The 22,980-nt window shown below is 48.3% G+C and overlaps 1 protein-coding gene across 3 annotated transcripts in view; it reads right to left on the bottom strand.

Moving 5' to 3' along the window:
- The window catches only part of NBEAL1 (neurobeachin like 1), a 2,018,929-nt gene that overhangs the window by 1,419,516 nt on the left and 576,433 nt on the right, over positions 1 to 22,980 (bottom strand). For all 3 annotated transcript variants that reach the window (XM_069615520.1, XM_069615521.1, XM_069615522.1), the window contains 2 exons: positions 9,019 to 9,104; positions 7,870 to 7,959 (listed from right to left, as the gene is read on the bottom strand). In XM_069615520.1, coding sequence (XP_069471621.1) covers positions 7,870 to 7,959; positions 9,019 to 9,104 — 176 coding nt within the window. The remainder of the gene's footprint in view (positions 1 to 7,869; positions 7,960 to 9,018; positions 9,105 to 22,980) is intronic.

The following is a 22,980-nucleotide window of genomic DNA, read 5'->3' as shown; positions in this document are numbered from 1 at the left end:
CTATTGAATCGGACCTCCTAGACACTACCGGAGCACTGAGACTGCTCTCCCCCCCTCCGCTCCGATTGAATCCAAGATGGTGCCTCGTACTACATAGCAGAGCCTCTAAGGGGAACGCCGGACCTGAACGCTCCCCGTCGCACAGTGCGGGGGCTCCCGAGCCGGATCACATGCATTGGGGTGACCCAAGCTCCTCTGCGGCTGGATGAGCGTGGACAAGGACACAACGACATACCCAATCCTGGGTTTCCCTGGGCCGCAACCGACTGCACTGCGGCTCACCTCACCGGGACAACGCCAGACCCGATTCCGGCACGGATTGCCCAGCACCCCGGTACGCAGGAGGAGAAGATAGACGCCCCGCCGGACACCCCATCGGCGCAGACCCACAAGACGAGGTGCGTGAGAACTCGCAACACCTGCGTAAGGGTACCCCTGCACCCCCGATTCTACTTGCATCTACCCTGAGGGGCCTGCACGCTTAAGACTGAGGGCGAGTAAAACATTGACCTGGGCCCCCCACCCCAGTATCGGAAGGGCGATTCGATCACATCCCCGCACGCTATCTAGCTCCTGAGGCCCAGGGCATCCACAACTACCACCTCATGATGGCCACCAAGAACAAAACCAGAGCTGCCACCATGGACTCCTTTGTCTCCACCAAGGTAAAGACCCCTACTCAAGCTAAGGCCAGCCCCCCAGAAACCGCCCAGACAAGCGAAGGGGTAGCCGCCGAGAATCACTCTCAAATACTGGAAGCCATAGCCTCATTAAAAACGCACATAGACTCCAAGATCGACGAATTTAAAATAGACATTCAACTCATTCGCCAAGACGCACGCAACTTGGCGGAGAGGGTAACAACCATCGAACAATCAACAGAGGAAACATCTGGGGCCACTTCAGCTCTACAGTCTGAGGTCGCCCATCTGAAGAGGAAAGTAGCCTTCCTAGAAGAGAGGGCGGAAGAGGCCGAAGGCCGGGCCAGACGGGGCAACATTAGGATCCTGGGACTCCCTGAGGGAAGTGAAGGGGCAAACACCACATCCTTCGTCGAAACCCTTCTGCTGCAAGAAATTGGGGCCGGCAAGCTGACACAGGGATTTTCGGTCGAAAGGGCCCACTGGTCCCTCCAGAAGCGCCCCCCCCCAGGCCAATAATAGCCAAGATACTGAACTTTCAGGACAGAGAAACTATCTTAAGACACTCCAGGGAGGGCGGCCACATCGAAAGGGGGGGGGCTCCAAAATCGCCATCTACCCAGACTATACGCAGAAGGTGCAAAGAGAGAGAAATTAATTTGTCCCGATAAAAGCTAGGCTCTGCCAATTGAACCTAAAATACAGGCTACTTTACCCTTCGCGCCTCAGGGTCATTTACAAGGAGAGAGTGGTATTCCTCGACAATCCAGACGCAGCCAACATGTGGCTAGAGGACAATAATCTTGTCAACGGCAAGGACAATCCACGGACGGAGGCCTAACTCTCTTAGATTTCACAAGTAACCCACATGTAACCGTCAAGAACCAGTAAATAAGACGCCAGAAACCAGAAGGTAATCCAATCTCAGTTTGCCAAAAGGAAACGGCCTCGTTCGGCTCCGCCGCCAGGCCCTAGTCCTACCCCCAGCGTAGAATTCAGTTAGGCCAGGCACCCGCCTGACCCAGCTCGCGCCTGACTCCCGGATGGGCTTCGACGGCTCGAGAGCGCCTGAGCACCGCGACAATGTTGTAGTCGCTGGGCGCACCAGTTTGAGTTTTATTAGTTTCATTAGTTACACAGTCTTCAAATTTCTCTCGCTAATAAAGACCGGGATGGGCCCAGGATGTGGCCCTGGAGCTCGGGAGCCGGCGGTGTCTCTCCTGCATTCTGTCCATCACGGATTAAAGCAGAGCAAAACCCCAGGGACGGAGTCCCGCGCCAGACCTGAAACTCGGACCCGATGGCGGCACAACTTACTGTGATGACGTGGAACATGAGGGGTATGGGCTCATACCTCAGACGGAATCGCATACAATCCTATCTCAAAAGGAAGAAAGTCTCGATTGCACTGCTACAAGAAACTCACCTCACGACGGAGGCCATGTCCAAGATTGCAGACCGATGGGCCGGGACTGTGAGAGGGTCCCCCTATTCCAAATACGCGAGGGGTACTGACATGGATAAGCCCGGATGTGCCCTTCCAACTGGAGGGGTGTGAACTAGACAAAGAAGGGAGATATGTAGTGATTTGGGGCACAATGGAACAGACCCCGATTTGCTTGGCCAACTCATATTTCCCTCACCATGGAATACCGGCATACCTCACCACAATGATCGCAAAGCTGACTCAACACCGGGACCGCACCTTTATATGGGGTGGCGACTTCAATTGCGTCGCCGACGCAAGCATGGACAGATCATTGCCTCCTCCCCACTCGAGCAACCTCACAACCCATGCCCTGAAGGAAACACTAGAGCAGCTCAACTTGGTGGACATCTGGAGGGAGCACCACCCATCCGAGAGGAATTACTCCCACTACTCAGCCCCGCATGGAGTCCATACAAGAATTGACTATCTGTTCATAGACAGGGAGCTTGCCCCAAGAGCCACTGCTACAGAATACCTGGGGAGAACGATCTCCGACCATTCCCCACTAACCATGTTATGGCAACAGAAGGGACCCAGACCCCCGATCCCTATGTGGAGGATGCCGACTGCGGCACTCGAAGACCCGGAGTTCAGGGAAGACCTCGCCGGAAGACTGGAAGAATATCTGGAAATCAACAAGGGTTCGGTATCCTCCTGGAGCACATTATGGGAAGCCATGAAGGTGGTGACCAGAGGAGAAATTATATCAAAAGCCGGCGGAATTCGCAGGCAATTGAAGACAACACTCGAAGCACAAGAATCGGAGATCTCCCGACTGGAGTCCGCCCTCGACAACTCCACAGAGACCGAGAGCAAATTGAAGGAAGCTCGCGTGGAATGTCAACAAGCATGGGAAAGACTGGAGAAATTCGATTTCACCACATACACTGCCAGATCCCACAAGGAATCGGAAAAACCGGGGAGATTACTGGCCTGGCTCTGCAAGCGAGAACACCCCAAGCATCTCCCGACGGAGATACGGGATGCCGATGGAATATCCCACATGACACAACGGGGGATCAATGACGCATTTGCCAAATTCTATTCCAAATTGTACGCCCACGAGGCACAAATTCCCACGGAAGACATCATAGAAACACTCGAGGAGATAGACCTCCCCCGAATATCAGCCGAGCAGAGAGAAGAACTGGAGATGGAGATGGAGATCACTCCTGAAGACGTGCAAAGGGCAATCAGGTCCCTCTCCAACAGCAAGGCACCCGGCAGCGACGGCCTCCCACCTGAGTTCTACAAAACGTACGAGCCCATCCTTACCCCAGTACTCCATGAAGTCTACCAAGAGGCATACACAAACGGGGTCCTACCCAACACCATGAAAGAGACCATAATCATTCCCATGCTCAAGCCACACAAATCACCCACCGATTGCGAATCCTATCGCCCCCTGGCCATGCTAAATTATGACGCCAAGATTCTCACATCCATACTAGCCAGCAAGCTGGCCAGAGTGGTGGGATCCATAATACATGAAGATCAGAATGGATTTGTGCCTGGGCGCTACACCACAGCTAACCTAAGGAGGCTACAACACATAATGGCCGAAACATACGAGAGAGATGAGGACCTGGCGGTATTGTCGCTTGACGCTATCAAGGCTTTCGACTCCATATATTGGGAGTGGATTAGGGAGGTCTTGAGGAGATTCGGCTTCGGAGGGGGCTTCATCAGGTGGATCAAGGTCCTCTATAACTCCCCAATGGCAAGAGTGAAAACGGGAAGAATGGTATCAGCTGCCTGGGAGATACAAAGGGGAACGAGACAGGGGTGCCCGCTATCGCCCATGCTGTACATTCTGGGCCTGGAGCCGATCGCACTATATTTCAGGCAACAGCTCTTCGACGCTGGCATCAAGGTGGGCAATGTACACCACATAATATCCCTATACGCGGACGACGTTCTTCTATACCTGAGAAACCCTGAGGTCAACGCACCAACTGCGCTAGAGGTACTCGACAATTACGCAAAATACTCTGGGATCAGATTCAGCAGAAGTAAGTCCTCTGCGTTCCCCCTGGTGAGCCTACGCGGCAAACCAGAAAACGATCTCCCGGCTGTCGGAATAAGTTGGCAACTGGTTAAGTTCCGATACCTAGGGATCAACCTGAGCCACACCCCGCTACACACGCATGAACACAATACAGAAGTCGCAACCACAAGTCTTCGACGCTCTATAAAATTCTGGTCCAAGCTCCCGCTGGCAATGGTAGGCAGAGCAGCGATAGTCAAGATGATCATACTCCCCAGATTCCTATACTTTTTCGTGAACATTTGTCACTATGTCCGTCTGCCCTTCTTCAAGAGACTGGAGGCAATCATCAAGGACTTCCTGTGGGGACCCCACAGACACAAACTGTCGCTAGCCATCCTATCCCTGCCACATAAGGAGGGGGGGATAAAGCTACCAGATCTCCAGTTATACTACCTGGCTGCCCAGTTAAGCCACATAACGAAATGGCTCTCGGACGAACCTTTGGCTGAATCGGAACTACCGAGGCAATCCTCGATCAACGTGACCCCCAAGGAAACCCTATGGCACCCCATGCGGCTATCCCCGGCCACCCCACAGGTAATTGAGCTAGGAAGGAAGATATGGGCCAGGTCCTGTTACATCAAGCGAGTGAAACACCCGTACTCTCCGGATAATCCTATCTTGGCAGACACTTGCTGAACGGAGGCAGACCTATCCACAGCAAGGAGGTGGGAAGAAGCCGGTGTATACATGTGGGGAGACATGTTTGAGGAAGGGGAATTCAGGGACTTTGAGTCACTAAAGGCCATCGAAGGAATACCCCCAGGCCAGTTTCTCTGGTACCACCGCCTCAAGCAGACCGCCAAGAAACAATGGAACAGCTGGCCAGAGGAACCCACCCCAGACCCTCTACTACAAGAGATGCACGACCTCACGGATGGTTGGAGACCAGTCTCCAGGCTCTATAACAGACTATATGACAAACCCAACCCTAAAAGCGAAGCTCTGAGGTCAAGATGGGAGGAAGACCTCGAGACCCCAATCACGGACAAAGAATGGGAAAGAGTGTTAATATTCCCCAAAAAGGTGTCAAGGAACGCTAGATTCGGCTAGATTTAGTTGAACACCCTGTACAGGACATACATGACCCCACATAGGGTCGCCTCCTTCAACAAGACATCCTCCCCAGCATGCCCATGGTGTGGGAACGATAAAGCGGACATGATCCACATGTTCTGGACTTGCACTAGAGCGATGACACTATGGTCCAAAGCCAAACAGACTTGCATGAACGCCGGAATGCGGAGGTACGAATGGACTCCCGGCGAATGCCTACTGGGAATTTACCCCTGACCCAGCAAATTCAAGCATGCCGTTAGGTTAATGGACATCTCATGCATTCTGGCCAAGAGAACCATTGTGATGGCTTGGAAGACACCATCGGGCCCCAGGCACGAACGCTGGCTGAAAGAGATGGAGAGATGGACGGCAGCTGAAACTAGAGCCTGGCAAGAAGGAATAACATCAAGCGGTGAAATAGAGAGCGGCACCTTGGACTCTTGGAGGGCCCTCCTGAGAGACATTCGCTTCAGCGCTGACCACAAGCCCCCCTGGTAACCATGTCATCACACTGACACTAACTTCCTGCACCTGGCCTGAACTGAAGGACCCTGAATGAGGCCCCCCCTGCGTCCTGAGGCGTGGCCCCCGACTCATCCACCCACCGTAACGTTCGCTATAACATGAAGACTGTTGTTTTTTTTGGGTTTTTTGTTGTTGCTCTTTCCCCCTTCTTCTGACCTCCCCCCCTCACCACTCCCTGCCTTGAGTACCTCACTGTTCAATTCACATGTTTGTACTGCACGTGTTTTATCACCAAATACCAATAAAATACGTTTGGAAAAAAAAATAAGCTTGATAAGTTGTTGTATCCGTTTTAGGTCTTGTCGCAGATTTTTCTTTTGCTTGACAATGTGTTGATCGAATACATGGATACGTTTAAACCTTGTCTTTTTCTCCTTATAATTGTTAGTTTCCTGAAAGGTACTCAGGATTGGTTTGTAATCCGGTATCGAGTCATTAGAGGTGAGTGATTGTAGCAAATTGTTGGTTATACTGGGGACATCTGTTGGATTAATTTATATTCTATTTTGGCTTGGTACCACTAACAATTGTTTAGACCAATCTGTCCGGTTGTTGGTGAACCTTCTCGACCATGCAAGTTTTAGCATGTCATGGTTGCTAAATTGTTTGCTAATCACTTATAAATACTTGATTATATGTAGCATATTGAAGGACCCAAAGAAATAATCTAAAGTTTTCTTTGATTCTCCTCAGTGTCAATTATGGGTGGCAGGAATGTCGCCCAGTGTGTTGCCATTTAGCATATGCATGTTTCTTGCTGGCATTGCCAATAGCCAAGCTAGCGGCCTATCCATTTTTGTTTTTCCATTGTTTTGCCATACTGTTTGCTTTATATCGTTATGTATCAAGCAATCAGTATTTAGAACGCTAAAAATGATGATCATTAAGTTGTTGTGTTTTGTTGACAATTTGTCTAATTCACTTGTTCTACACATTCAAAAGTCTTTATTTCAGTGGGGGCCCAATACAAATTGATGAAGGCCAACCATCAATCTTCAATGTTGGTGTCGTTTTCACTTTTATCAGGAACGCTTGGATGTAATTCTTGGGAGTCTTCTATTGTAAGCCCCACCCCATTTTTTTAAGATTGTAAGGAGGCCTGACTGTGGCCTTGCTTTCAAACCCTTGCTGTCCGGGTTTAGATATGCAGAATGTCCATCAACAGTTGGGGTAGTTCTTCACCAAGTTTCTTGCATACATAGTATGTCGAATGAAGTTGGGATATGACTTTGGTTAGCAAACAGATGGTTGAATCTGATGGTGGTTCAGGAGAGGACATTGGTTTGGTCGGTGGTTTGTTGTTAATTTTCATGACGAGTTGATAGTACCTTTGCAAGCCAGTCCCATGACCCATCGTTGTTCGCGGTGACTCTTTTACTTGAAATTTCTCGTATGGATCTTCTAGCTCTGCTCGTGGGGTTGCATTAAGCCCCGCTTTCTGGGGTGGGCTTGGGTAGTAACAGCCCACTAGCCTGAGCCATGGTGGGCCCATTCCCGTCCCAGAAAGCCGCACACAACGCTATTAGTGTCTGGCATGTTGTACCAGGTGCTAATGTGCTTTTTTTTGGGGGGGGGGGCGTTTCCTCTGATGGATGGGCATGCGCAGTGGTGCACATTTCGATCAAAGGAAAGATCACCCTAAAATAAACTGAATGAGATGGGGACGTGCAATGGGTTCTGGAGTGAATCGTTCCTCACCCTCCATGGCAGCCTCTTGAGGGATGGTGAGGAGGAGTGCGGGCGAGACAGTAGCAGTGAGCCAGTCACATGCAGGAGCAGGAATGCTGACTTATGCCTGCCGTTGCACCCCAGCGTTCCAGGATGCCGATTGGCTGCACCCTCGTCCCCGGTGCTAAATTAGTATAGTTTATAGTGCATTGTCTTAATACTGGCGAGTAGTGATGTCACAATTGGGCTGTAATAAGAACATAATTTACAGATTTGTATACAACTATTTCAGGCTGCCATGTAGCCAGCTTCTGATCCTGCGTTACAAGTCTAGTGCACTGGATGATGAGAGCATTACAGTTAAAAGTGCTTGCTCAAATTTACAAGCCCTGCATAGTAATATGTTGAAACAACTGTAAAACATACAACATGCCTACCTTGATATCCCAGTTTACAACCTTGTGTCCAGTTAATCTTCCGTGTAAGAGATTGGCAGACAGGTCAAGGCAGATAGGATTTCGGCAGGCCTACAGAAACAGACAGGACATAGATTCCTATAAAAGCAAGGTCCTGATTGTGAACAACACAGACCACCTAAACCACAATTTACAATATTCAGAGATTATATCAAAAGGACAGTCATCAATTTAAAGACGGTTTCTCAATGTAATGAAAGCCTGGTTTTTGCATAGTTGAAATGGCCAAAACAAATCGTTTTAGGGAATCTTCTGATATACTGAGGCTTTTGTAACAGACTGAAGCTGTCTATTTATAGGGCTGCTGATGCCAGTCAATAATCCTACTAATTAGTTCTCTCAAAACATATGGGCACAAGTGACAGCCAAGTGGGGGACTTACTGAGATGAAGGACATTAATACTGCCATCGGGTTTATATGCCGGTGATGTTACCACCCCTCCCACCTGGTCACTTCCCCTCTTGTGCAGTTAGAATACCCCTCTATCCATAGCTTGTGCTTTAAATGAGCAGTGCCCTGAAAAAAGTGATAAAGACTCAAACCATCAGTTACAAAACAACTAAGAAACACCTTCAATATTCCAATAAAATGCAACTAATTACAAGGTGGCTTTGTTGACGTGTTATAAAGAACCGATATAATTGTCAGCTGGTTAGAACTCCAGTGGAATGATTTGTATAATTTAAAGTTATATAAAAGAAAAACTGTTTTCACCCCCACACTTCCCTGCTTTCATCTGTGCAATGAGTGATAAAAGGGTTTCCCTTCTAGGCCCACCCACCCGGGGTCTGTCACATGCCCTTAACAGAAAACACATATCAAGAATTAGAAAATAGAGAGGGCTTGCAAGTTCAGCCTAAATAAGAGTTGTGTAAAACGTATTCACATCTACATTTTCTCCCTTTGAAATAAATGGCTTTTTTTACATTGTGGTTGGGGGTAAACATTTAATAATCTGTGCTCAAATAGACATTTATTGCTATCATTATCCAAGTTAGATTTCCTATAATGGGGCATGGAGCATGGCTTTCAAGTTGTACCGAAAAGCAAGATCCAAAGCAGAAAGAAAAATCAGGCAAATGTATGTAACAAGATGGGGTTTGCAGTACCTTAGGTGTGTAGTGAAGGAGGACTTTACTCGGTAGATCTGCCAACTCAGACTCGTTAGTTTTCCAAGGACTCTGACAATTTGGACCTGGAAATAAATTACAATTTTACGATCTGATGAAATAAAAGCAACAGGATGTATTAAAAAAAAACATATTATTAACATTACATTCAAATTACCAGGCTAGTAATCAATGCATGCTATGAACATAGGGCATGTTGTAGTTCCACTGAGTGTGTATAATGAAGGTCCGGGATTTCAAATCCAAGCAACGTTGATTCTGGTTTTTATTCTACCGAATTTGATTAATGGAATACAATGGAGTTTAGTAAAAGTAACATAAGTCATTAAAACTCTTAAAAAGTCCAAGTTCAGTTAATGCTAAACAATCAGAAGAAGCCATTATTACAGCCAGCAAGAATGGATCTGGGTCTGAATGGCAGTAGCAAAAGACTGACTTTGCATAATGCATCTCGTAAAGGTTGTCCAGCAAAGTCAGTCTTTTGTTCTTGCCCCTTCTCAAAGTCCTTTTCTTGGGGGTCCCCCACATGCTGCCTCTGCTGATCCCCATTAATAAGGAAATATGAGCACACAATCATCAACTTGGCCTGCATTACCAACAGCAGTCCTTACATCGCACACAAAGCTTTGCGCTAATCAACCTGCATACTTAACCTAATTTCCCATCAACATCACACTTCGAAACCATCTTAAAAGAAAATGTAATTAAGCAGAATCATTGGAGGTTGTAAGGGCCTGGCTTAAAATTCCACGGCGACACAGATTGTGTAGACTTTGTGGAGATTACACTATTGAGTCGACTAAACATCTACTGGTTGAATGTACAAGTCTAGCCCTATTCGTAATTCACTTCACAGGGAATACACTAGCAACCTCTCTCTTCTAACCCCATCCCCGATGACACTCTGGTAGTGCTACATGCATGGAAACAACATTAATTTGATCTACTACCTAACTAAATTTTATAATAATGTGCTAGAGATGTTGGATGAACTGTATTTTTAACGTTTTCAACTTTTATCCTTTTTGTCTGTTTTCAACTCCTTCTTGAAGAATTTTACATTTCTTCAGGTTTCTGTTAATCAACAACTGTAATGATGCCCTTCTACCAGTCCCCACTTAAAGGATGTAGTACCGTGGTTTGGATGTATATGTCAAGCCTAGTGGGTCTGGATACCCGTGTCATTACAAAGACCGGGATATTGATTGAATTAGTTTTCTTTCAGTTGAGATACCACCACATTTGACAGGAGTAAACTGGTTGTCTGTAAGAAAGATCTATAGGTAGAGAGCAAATTTGTTGAAAAACATAGTTGCCATGCCACTGATGCATGTACAATATCCTCTGATTCAAGTGTGTTTCATTGCCTGTGGCTGATCTTACATACGATACACAACCTATTCTGGGTTATAAGGCTTAATGACTAATATATAAGTCTTAAATAGAGGCATTCTGCATGCATTCAATCTAAAACTAATGGGTGTATTACCCCAAACTGGGTAAGGTCCATCACTTTGCTCTTCCTACAGGCGCAAAGAGGACCAATGCAGCTTTGTCACAGGTAAGATATTAACATATTAAAAGAAAAGTAATTACCAATCAGCCCAATGCCAGCCAATTAGTTAAGGATGCGGCCTGATGTCAGGAAATTCAGGATGCCATGCAAAATAAGCTGAATGGCATTAGAACGAATATAGTTCACAAAAAAGATGCTCTTCTCTTGGCTTCTAGTGAGACTAGGAAGGAGTTGTTCGTAAGATGTTCGACTATCCACCAATTTAACTTTTCCACAATTACGGTGGGTGAGTTGTCGGTCGTAGTTTAACAGCTGAAGGTCACCAGATGCAAAGGTGACCCTTGCTCGGCTATGATAATCAAAACTTGCCCACCGATCTGCCTAGAAGCCATCTGCAAGTTGGTGAATACCTCCCTCACAGACATGTCACCCCATCCTAAAAAAAACATTTTTTTTTCCAATGAGGTGCTGCTCAATTACAGGCCTATTACTAACACACCATTTCTGTTGAAACTTCTGGATCGCATTGCGTATGGGCAGATCTCTCAACACCTGAATCATTATTCCATTCTCAATTGTCGCCAATCAGGATTCAGAAAAGGATACAGAACGGAGGCTGCACTTCTTGAATTGAAATCCAGGCTTCTGGAACATGTAAGCAAGGGTCAATCCTCCATGTTGATGTTACTTGACCTGTCGGCCTTTTTCGACTTGGTCAACCCTTCAACTTTGATTATAAGTTGCTCATTTTTCTCCAGCAGCGGTTTGCTGGATTGCCTCATTCCTGGACGACAGAGAGAGCAGAGTTTTCTATGAGGGGGCAGAAGCTCAGGCGGTCTCGGTTAGATTTGGTGTCCCGCAGGGTGCATGTATATCTGCCTGCTTATACAATGGGCCTCATTACGAGAAGTGCGGAATGGGTTTAACGGTGCCGATAATGGTGCCAGCGTCGTAAAACCCACTCTGCACTATTACGAGGTCCCCTCACGGGACCCGCTCTGGACATCTGGTTTTTCGTTGTTAGCTCCCTCCCCATTCCCATTGAGCCCTATGAGGGCTCAAATGGGAATAGGGAAGGACCCGGCCCGGGTTCCCTGAAGGAGGAAATACCGGGCCCTCCATACTCGCAATGGCCCGGTATTTCCCCATTCAGGGAACCCGGACCCGATTTTGGAGGCAGCCATGCACTTATTAAGGGCATGGCTACCTCCAAAGTCGTAATGAGGCCGAATATCTTCATGGCACCCTTCTTCGCCCTTTTGGAGCAGGAGGGGGTGGTGGTTACTAATTATGCGGATGACACGCAGTGTGTCATCCCCATCGTTGGTACCCACTTCCAGGATGAGACTGAATTGAAGAGAGTTTATACCTCTGTTGAGAACTGGATGTGTGGAATAACTTGGCATTGAACAGGGAAAAGACTGTGTTGCTGATTGTCGGCAATTAGTCTATGTTGGCCAAGCTTGGTCCTTCCTATAATATTTTTCAACTTGGAGATGTCAAGATAACACCCCAAAAGAAAGTAAAAACCTTGGGTGTGGTCTTTGAACAACAGCTCAACATGAAATCCCATATTGGGAGCCTTGTATCTGCAGTGGTTTATTACATTAAGCTCCTGGCACATCTTAGACCTTTTATTTCACAGGCCAACGCTGAGACAATTGCTAGAGCAATAGTTGGGTCTAAATTAGACTACTGTTGTAGCCTCTTGGCTGGGTTTGGCAAAACAGATGTTAACAGACTATAGGTGGTGCAAAATGGTGCAGTTAGGGGGTCGTGGGACTATCTCGTCGTGACCACATATAGGCTGCTAGACGAGCATTGCATTGGCTCCCTGCGGAGGCATGTGTTCTTCTTCGCCTTCTAGTTATTACCTTCAAATGTAGACAGGGCTTAAGGCCCTAGATCTAGTAACCAGAAGTATTTGATGCTTCCCAGATGTAGGACCAAGAAGGTTGAAAAGGGAGCTTTTTACATTGCAGCTCCAAAAGCCTGGAACAATCTACCTTTAGATCTTAGATGCTAGAAAACTATTGATCCCTTTAAGAAAAAACTGAAAACGCGGATGTTTGTTTGATCCACTCTGGCAGTTCCGGCTGAGTATTCACCTCTAGTTCTGGCTTTCTGTTCCTGTATTATGTTTTTGTCTGCGCTCTGATGCCCATGGTTTGTGCATTATAAAAGTTTTAAAGTAAAGGAAGACAAGGTGTATATAAAATCCTGAGGAACCCTGATGCAGAGAAGGATTGGACTGGGTGAAATGGAGCTTTCATAGGCAGGTACTTTGCAAAGTAGGAGCGGAGGACACATTTTTAAAGGGAACACAGTCTATCTATAGTAACTGGGAGGGATCAGTAATGCGAGACGGACACAAAGGTATAGTTTCTTCACAGGTTGCCACTTTATTAAATAAAAAGGGGTGAGACAAATGCCTATCTTTCCCTAACCTAACAAGGATGTCCCTGTCTAACAAACTAAGACTAAAGAAAAATGACCAGGTGTCCAAAACGTCTCTTACCCCTACACTAATATACACAACAACATTGTACAAGGATTGTTTGCCTTTTTTCCATTCCACAAAATAACATATCAATTCAAACTCAAAAGCTTTAGAAAGTACTCCTTGTGACCAGGGTTGGGTTCCCTTCCCCTGGATCAATTTAGGGATACGTTGATCAAAGTTCAGATTCAAGAAAATTCTGTACAATAACAATGTTTCATTCAAAGTAGCACCAAAAGTATTTTCCATTCAATGTATCCTTTTACTTGGAAAAGTGAATGTCTCTTGTGCAAAAGACTAGTTCATAAATCAAATCAACTGTTATTTTCCACAGTCTCCTGCTTGGCAAAGCAAAACACAAGTTTATAAACCAAGACAATTGTTCTCTTCCCAAAGGCCAAGCACTTATTAGCAGATCATATTCTTCTTCAAGGAAACACATTAGTCAGGATAGCTTGGAATTCCCTTTCTGTAATGCAACTGTTCATTAAGACAAGGTGATTAAATTAACAAGTTCCTTTTCAACACACCTTTTACCACAACCACAGTACTTTAAATCATCTTCTTCTTTCCTGGTATACTCGCCTACCAGGACTAGATACTATTGGTCCCTTTCCTGGTTTACTCACCTGCTAGGATAAAAACTCCTACTACTGCTACAATTGTATTCAGTGGTAATTCTTGTTCTAATATTCTCCACACCAAGATCCTAAGTGAGGAGGCTTTAACAATAACTTCTTCTCTGTATAGTCTGTTGACTATTGGCAATGTGGGTTATAGCACTTCCCAAAATTGGTATTCCATAAAAGGGAATTTGCGCCCTTGCTGTCTCTGCATTATTCTTTTATTGCCTTTTGGCTGTAGGCATTTTAGGTTACAGTTTTCTCCCATTGGTATCTCATATAAGGAGGATTATGCTCCTGCAGCTTTTGTACTCTTATACAATTGTATTCTATCTTGGCTGCTGGCAATGCGGGCTACAATGATCTCCCAATTGGTAACCCTTATCAGGAGAGTTGTGCCCTGAATGCCCTTGTATTATTCTTATGCGGCCATGGCAATGTGGGTTACAATTATCTCCCAATTGGTGTCCCGTATTATGAGAGTTGCGCCCTGGCTGCCTTGGAATCACTGTACTGCTGCTTTGGCAATGTGGGTTACAATTATCTCCCAATTGGTATCCATTATTAGGAGAGTTGCACCCAGTCTGCCTTATTTCATTCGTGTCTTGAAACACTTGTGTATAGGCGCGTTATAAATGCCATATCATATCATTTGTTCGGTATTCAAAATCTGTTCTGCTTAGCAGCCTTTTTCAGAGTGCCCCGGGTTCACCTGCTCCAGGCCAACTCACCGGTCTTCCTTTGCATCTCCTTCTGACTGGCGGGTACTGCAGCAGATCCCCTCGGGTCCCTCTACGCTTTTGCCGGGTCCGGTCTGACTGCCACGGTACGCACAGTCCTTCAGGGGAGTGCTGACAGATCTGTGTGCTTTGTGGTTCAACTATTTACCGGAGCGGTCCACGGTGTGTCAGGCGCTCATCTCCCACACAGCGTAGCTGTCCTCAGGGCCGCTTCTAGCTGCGCATTCTCTGCACGGCCACGCTTCTTCTCCTGCGTCAGCCTCAGCTGGTGCTTCCTGTCTCCACAGTGTCTCCCGCATACGGCTGCCTCTACTACTCCATCAGCTTCTCCTTCTTCCCGCACCTGAAATTCATTCTTACTTTTAAAAGGGCCAGCTAAGGTGCTTTCTACCACAACAACTAGATCGCTCATGATGCTTCATCAACTTCGGGTCCCTCTTCCTCGTCCCAGTACCACAGGCATTATGGGACTTGTGCTGAGTGCAGTCAGCAGAGTGTTACAGTGTTTGGTGACAGTATCAGCTCCTGGTAACTTTGGAATACACTGTGTCTGCCAGCCCTTTAAATCAGCAGACTGTATATTATCCAGAAGGCAGCGCGAAGCGCGTTGCATGGAGTGCAATCAGCAGAGTGTTACAGTGTTTGGTGGTTGTGGTGTTGGACCAACAGAAGAAGAAACCGCTGTACTACACGATATCGTGAACTTTTCAGAGCCGGCTATGCCATGTAAAGCAACAACCAAGTCCAGGACTTATAAATTGAGAACGGGCAAGCCGTACGGTAAGACGCCACATGTGCGGATACATGCACTAAAAATACTTCAGCCCACAAGGTGATTTCCACAAGGGTGGCGGAGAGGGCTTTAACTGTTAACAACACGCCCCCAACCGTAGTGGGGATAATTACCAATTATTACGAGCCTGACAAATAGGCGAAGGCCTTTTTCTTAGATCCTGGGAAAGAAGTGGCAGGAGTCACCCTTAACGGATCAAATTCAGATTATGGCGACATAGACAATAACTCCTTACTGGCGCTCTTTTACTCCCTGCAAGCCACCACAGGGTTCTGCATGGGAGAAACTGCTAATACCACAGATACGGGGGGGTTGGGTTGTTCCACAGTAGGCGAGCATACATCACCCTGCTCCCTCCCCGTCTGCTTCAGGAAGTGAGCCAGCATCTTTCAGTTTCCCTGATTTATTTCCTTTTCCCTTACACGAAGAAGTCTACCTAAGTACAGTACCCGGCAGCGACGGGTCAGGTCAAACGGCTACAAACCATCTACTTGCGTCGTGCACTTCGCAATAAAAATACTGCTCAAATTGTGTGGGGTCATTTTGGAATGAGTATAGAAACAGGGCAAGATTATTGAATCCCTTGATGAGGGACTGCAAGATATGGGAGTGCTAGAATCACTGCCGGTAACACAATACCAGAGTTGACAACTTTATTTTCTATCGACTGTCAGAATAAAAATGTGCTCAACTCTGTAGCCCTCGAGACCTTGATCTTAAGGGAAGAAAATTTACCTGAAACTTCAATTTTCATGTCGAGAAAGGAGAGAGGTTGGCAAAGCGGGCAAAGGCGCGCAATATTGTGTGCTGGAGTGGAGACCCCCCTCTAACGACCTCACTTGAGCCCTTGAATTCAACAATGATCTCTCCCGACATGTGGAATAATAAGAAAGAACAGAAGAAAGCTGTACAGAAGCAAACAAGGCTACAAAAGTCAGCTGGCATCTTAACAAACTGGTTAATTGGGGACGGAAATCAGCCAGGGGAATCTTTGGGAAATAAAGAAACCAAGATATCACCTGTGGCACCCAGCGACTGCCAGCCTTCTCTTAGGCAAAGTACGTCCAATGAGGCAAATCAAATACAGCCGCTACCTGGGCCGAGCACAAGTGGTGTGTCCCTAGCTTTAGTGGTAGGGGGTGCACCCCTGAATGAGAGCCTCTGATTGTGTACAGAAATTAATTTACAATGGGTCGAGGCCCATTGACATTTACAGACAAACTAACAAATAGATTGGATCTCTTAACAGTATGTAACAAGGTCCTTGCTCTTCAAATACTAATGACTTCTGACTTTAGCTTTGTGGAACAGGTGGCCTCAAAAGGTGGAAACTACGTAAGGGTTCACTGTGTTACCCCAGAAGTGACGGCCCTGGTTAGACTACATCAGGTTTCTATTCTTAAAATGGGCTATGTGATGGATTACCCACCCCAATCCTAATTCGGTTTCATCAGAAATGGGCTGTCCGGTAAAAATAGGTACCAGCCTAGTGACTGGTGCCCTCTATGCTGACGACTCGGTCCTAATGGACTACACCATTAGTGGTGTGAAAAGTAAATTCAGTGCCCTGATGGAATATGTCGATAAAAACAATCTTGTCATCAATATGAACAAGACCAAAACGATGGTCAAACCAGGTGGAAAAATCCACTGGGTCAATTTAGGAGATATTGGAAAACTAGAATATGTGAGTAATTATACCTATCTGGGCATAGAGCTGTCTGCAAGAGGTACCCATGATATTCTCATTGAAGGAAAGAGGCAAAAAGCCAGCCAATTAACGTTTGTCATTAACACAGTTTCCAGACAGACAGCAGGCTATACCATGGAGGAAATATTAAAACTCTACAAGCAGAGCTTTGTGCCGGCAATCCTCTATGGATTAGAAGCGCAAGTCATGAAGGACTTATCTTGGCTGGACGTATTAGAACAGACCGTCTGGAGAAAAGCGACCTGTATGGCCTATTTGAGACTTGAATTAGGCCTGGTGTCCCTGAAGGCCTAGGCATTGATCCGTAGAGGGACGCTCTACATTAAGTCAAGGAGCGATCCCAATTGCCCTTTGTTGGGTATATTGGGAAAATGCTCCTAAGTGGGACAGAGGGAAAAATAAACAACAAAGGATATCGGAGACTTAATGAAGAATGTTTCCAACTGATTGATTGGTTTCCTGATTTAAAAAGGGGTACCCAGTACGAGATCTCGAAGAGCATCTATATTAACAAGATGGAAAAATGGGACTGGCCAAGTAATTATGCCCATCTCAAAACATTACGAAACTACAAGCATGTAGCTGGAGTTACTATGTCTTATTTAAGGACACAGGCTTATCTAGGTAAAAATCCTAGCCCGCTGGTTTGCAGCTTTAGGCTGCGTCTCTCCAAATTAATACTTTTCCGCTGTTAACGGTACAAGGTGTATACACAAATATATTCCAACTGAGCAGCATATCTGCCGCCTGTGTCAAAATGTGGATATGCCCGAGACGTCTAGGGGGGCGTGGCTACATGGCTACGTGATAAAATGGACATCCTGCAAGCTCCCGAGATCCGTCACTGATCCGTCAAAAATCGGCAAGAAAACGCGAGCCGGAACGAGCGAAACTGAAGCCACCTCCACATGAATGTGGAGAGCATGTAATATTGAATAGCAGGAGAAGAATACAGCCGATCAGAGGGAGTAGCGCACCCAAGAAGTTTTGGCGACACTTGGAAGGAGGCGAGGGAAGATGGCGGCGACACAGAAATAGGACAAAGGATCAGAGTAGTGACACAGCTTCTGGAAGGAGTACCTTCTCGCGGACCCACAGGTAACAACAGCGTTAACATCTGGTCGGAGCTGAGCCGCTCACAAGATACGCTGTAGCAGATATGAATAGGGCAAGAGATTGACCGCTCGAGACATCAACGCGGGACAAAGTGTAGCAAACATTACACACTGTGGACTGTAACATTGAATTCAGGGATCCTATGTGACAACCGAGTGACTTTGCACGCAGCGAAGGGCGTGGGATATGGTGATTGTCTGAACATAGGAATCAAGTCGATCCAAAAGAAGCAGGAGGATTGCATGGAAGGGGGAGTCGAGAATACAAAACCAATAGACAGCGGTCACCTCCGAGCAAGACGAGGTTTCATGCAACAAGGCGGCCAGCAGCTAAGGTGTATGTCGCGGGTGCAGTGAAACCGGGATGCAGAATAAAAGGCTGGATGGACGAGATCGAAAGACATGCAGAGGCCGGAACACAGAGTGCCGATAGTGAGGCGGACAAAAGGGCACTGAGTAACTAGGTGGCACATAACATATGCACTGCAAGCGCGGCCACAAGTGTGAAAAGAATAAGAAAACCGTAACGGGCAAGGTAGAGCAACCCATGAATGGCACAATGCTTAGCCAAGAAACAAGCCGATTACCAAGGGGCACTGACCCACACAACGCTGTGGCCTTCCAGAAAAACCAAGTGGCACTGACACCCTGGCCCCAGGAAGGTCTGGTTAGTGCACCACTTCGAAGCCAAGCGCTTCCATTCAATCTGCATGGGGTGCTGACAGAAGCTGAGACGGCCCAACGAGAGGACCTGGGTAAACCTGCCCGACACTACGGCACACAGACAGCAGAGAGTGCACCGGTGCGGCAGATATGGTGCGCCAGGCCTGGATCCAGTTATACTACCACCGAGAGGAACCAAGAAAGCAGATGAAACGGCAGTAAAAGCCTACCCACGGGCAGTTTGATGTGTGTAGGTGCCACCGGCTGAAAGACTGATTTGAAGGGGACATATCACATGCAATAGCATGCACCAAGGAAGTCAGAGAAAGGGGAGAACCTACAGGCGAGACAGAGGCCTCACCACAAGGACAGTGGGAACAGATGACAGTATAAATCACCACGGACTACGGAATGCCCCCTACCATGCTGCAAGACACACAATAAGGGATGTTTGACAAGGGGCGGACACAGAGGTACGTGGTAAATAATCAACTACAGTCCTCCAAGCTCTGAGCTACCCACTAAATAAACAACAGGGGGCAGCAAGGAGACATTACGGACCCTGCCCACACAAGAGACAAGAAGAGGCCACGTCAACGGAACACAGCGTGGATTTCTGCATCATATTAGAGACTGAACCAAGAGGGCACGGAGCAAGTGCAGGTTAGGTGAATTGAATACCATATACTGCGGGAGAGACGGGCACAAATACCTAAACCACACGACAAAGCCATTGTGCATAAGACTGGGGGAGTGGAGCACAGACACGCTCCACCGAAAGCACCCCTCCCCAAACAGACCTCCCATCTTGGGCAAGGTGCCAGGGCCAAAGGTAGCCACGGATGACAGGCAGAACATGAAGCACCAGAGTAACAGAGACCAAGATGTCAAACAAAGCAAATAATGCCAGGATAAAACAATCCTCCCTGGATACATAACAGGGCCCCCTCTAGAAACTCTGGGCCAATGCGGAGAGCAAGGACCAGCCAGCAGAGATCCTGTGCACCCATCAGCCTCTCACAGCGGAGCAGCCCGTCTGCCCAGCATCCGCTCGACCAGCGCACCAAGGAGCGAGCAACCACCGCAGGCAAGGGGATAGAGGACTAAGAACTCACAGAGGGGGGTGCGACGAGCCCTATCCCCTCCCCCAAGTTGGAGTACTGTGGCCCCGGCTCCCCTGGGACCGGAGCGCCGAGAAGAGCCTCATTGGGGCAACGACTCGCAGGTGAGCCGAACTGCGACAACCGACCCGGTGGCTCATCAGAGGGACACAGACAACCATCTGAACAAGGAACCCAGGGATCGGGTCAGAGCAGGCAGCAGAATGCCTGAAGTGGCAAGAGCAGAGTGAACCATCCATGACGCGGCCCTGCCAGCCCTGCTCCTCAGCGAGGACAAAGCAGCGGTAAGGAGTGGGACAACCAGAGCACAGGGACACAGAGGGGAGAGGTTAGGACCCCCACAATGCCCCCCCCACAATGGCAACATAAGCGCTGCTGGCAGGCACAGTGCACCAAGGATACAGGCCGAGCCGGTGACTCAGGACGCAGCAGGTCCCGGAGGCCCGCACAACGGGCCAAGGGGACAGGGAGCAGCAGGGCGGCGGCACACCCAAATTAACGCTTCCCCGTCCCCCTAAGAGGCCGGGGCCCACGCCGTGAGGGGGGGAAAAGAACCCCTTTTGAAACTCCCATCGGCCAGATCAAGTGAAGCAGAGCCCTCTGTTCCCGAGGGTGTGGGGGACACCCGGGGAGGCGCACAGCCCTCAGATTGAGAGCGCACAGTTCAGCAGGGTGCGGGTTCAGGTGCTGAAGCAGGATCAGGGTCCCTTGGGACCAGAGCAGCCAACAGACCACCCAGCAGCAGCAGTCAACCAGACATCTCTGGCACAGTAACTTCACCTCCTGGACAGACATCAGACTGTGCATGCAGTAGTGGTGAATTAGCAGTAAGTTAGAGGGAAAGAGGGCCTGCTCGCCCTGTCAAGAGCGCTGGACCTCCCCCACACAGAAGGTGCATAACACGGAGGACAGCCACCCCAGAGGGTTCGGGGAGGGTTTGAACAGAACCCCCTCGCTAAACCCCTCACACCGAATAAGGGAGCAGCGCCCAAACGGGGAGCCCGGCGGCACGGAGGGGAGCACCACAAGCTCCCCAGAACCCAGTTAACCAACCAAACTATCCTTGGGGGCGAGAGTCACGCCGAGAAGGCCCTGACTAAGCAGACCTGAGGCACACAACCATACGGTACATTTGCCTGCAATGTCGAAAAAAACAGGAGCAAAGAGTACTTACCAGCACCCAGAAGCTAAAAAAAAAAAACTCAGGAAGGCGCGCTCATTAAGGTATGGGCCAAAGACAGAGCCCCCCGCCCCCACCCCTGGGAAGCACCCCACAATCGACTGGCTCTCAGTCTCAGGGACAAACCCCACTAGGTGGAACAAGATGGACCCGTTATGCAGACCATGCTAAGACATTAAGAGAAGACCAGGCGGACGGGCTGCAGGAAATAAAAAGAGACACCAGTAAAATCGAGGAAAGGGTGGACACGAACGAAAGGGCACTCCAGGAGCTGACAGAAGACGCAAGGAAAGCAGATGCCCTGCTGGAGACACTTGTGGCGGCCACCCACAACCTCCAGCTACAGGCGGAGGACCTGGAAAACAGATCCAGGAGATCTAACATCCGCATCACATCCCTCCCAGAGGACATACAGGACCAAGATGTAGAGGAAGTAACCAAGAACATCTTCAGGGGGAGTCTGGATCCCGAAACCGACCTGGAGATCTCATTTGATAGAATCCACAGGGTGAGCCCCCGCCGGCAGGAGCCAGGGGCGAGACTAAGAGACGTCTTGGCCGCCATCCAAGACTGCACTACTAAAGAAATAATACTAGCCAAGGCCAGGAAAGCGAAGCAGATCACGTACAATGGGGCTGAAATATACCTATACCAGGACCTAGCACAATCTACGCTCATCAAAAGTAGGAAGATGGGCATAGTACTAGCATTCCTGAGAGAACGAGAGATTCTCTACAGATGGACCCACCCATTCAGGGTGAGCTTTGACTGGCAAGGGTGAGGCAGCAAAAAATAACTACAAACAAGGAGCGGCCCTTCTCGGAATTGAAGACGACGGCCGTCCATCAGCCTCCCCATCAGACACCCAACGTAGCATCCGCAGGCCATGGGAATGGTCCACAGTAAGGCCCAAAAGGGCCAAGAAGGGAGAAGACTGACCTCCCCCTAGGGGCCCGCCGACCGGGAAGGATCAAGGCAAGCTGCAAATCCTCGATGAAGCCCCGAAGTGAGAACGCAGAAGGAAGAGGCACTATCCTGCGATCGGTTCGCATGGGGAGGGCGTACGTTAAGCTAAGTTGAGTTACGTTAAGGTTAAACAAATAAAAGCAGTAGAGGCCTTATGGGAAGGGGGGGGGTCAAGGGACTCTTGGAATGGGGATGGGAGATCCCACACAGGGCAGGCCTGGGGCTACTCAAGGGTCCAACTCTTGAGACGAGGATTCGAGGGGTGCTAGAGGCCAGTTGAATCTGCTCAGACTGGGAGGGGGAGAGGTCTGGGGGACTGGCATGCTCGTGGAGGAGGGGGCACAAGGGGTTGGGGGCGAACCTAAGGGATGACCTCAATTCAACAGTGGGAACCAGACAAATAGGCAAAACACACATACGCAACAATGAGTAGTAGTAACAGTCCCAAGATCATATCTTAGACGGGAGCAGCCCGACGTAGTTACACACATCCAGTCCCGGGATAGGAAAATAATTAAATTATGGAGATACACAAGAATATTCCAAGCCACTCAACCCAATAAGAAAGGAGGGGTACTCCTGGCACTGATGAACAGGTTGGACCTGACCATGAAGGGGACAGACGAGGATGACCAGGGAAGATACTTAGCAGTAACCCCGGAGGGGAGGAGGGAGGCCTACAAAGTAGCCACACTGTATGCACCGAATGTCAGCCAAGACGCCTTCATCCAAAAAGCACTGACCAGGCTTGAAAATTTTGCAAAAACCCCCATTATAGTAACAGGGGGCTTAAATATGGCATGGGACCCCACTAAGGATAGGAGCAACAACACGCTAGAGCAATAGGGGAGACCTTCAGGAGACCTGATGGGGAAAATTCAAGATTTGGCACTGGTGGACGCTTGGAGGGAAGAGTGGACGCTTGGAGGGAACAGGAGGGGGACAAAGAGAGCTACATCTTCTACTCGCACGCCCATCGTTCACACTCCAGGATCGACTACATATGGGTTTCA

Source organism: Ambystoma mexicanum, chromosome 9, assembly GCF_040938575.1.
Source record: "Ambystoma mexicanum isolate Mex_15411 chromosome 9, UKY_AmexF1_1, whole genome shotgun sequence".
Taxonomy (NCBI): domain Eukaryota; kingdom Metazoa; phylum Chordata; class Amphibia; order Caudata; family Ambystomatidae; genus Ambystoma; species Ambystoma mexicanum.
Note: the sequence above shows the minus strand (reverse complement) of the source record. Positions and strands in the feature narration are given on the sequence as shown.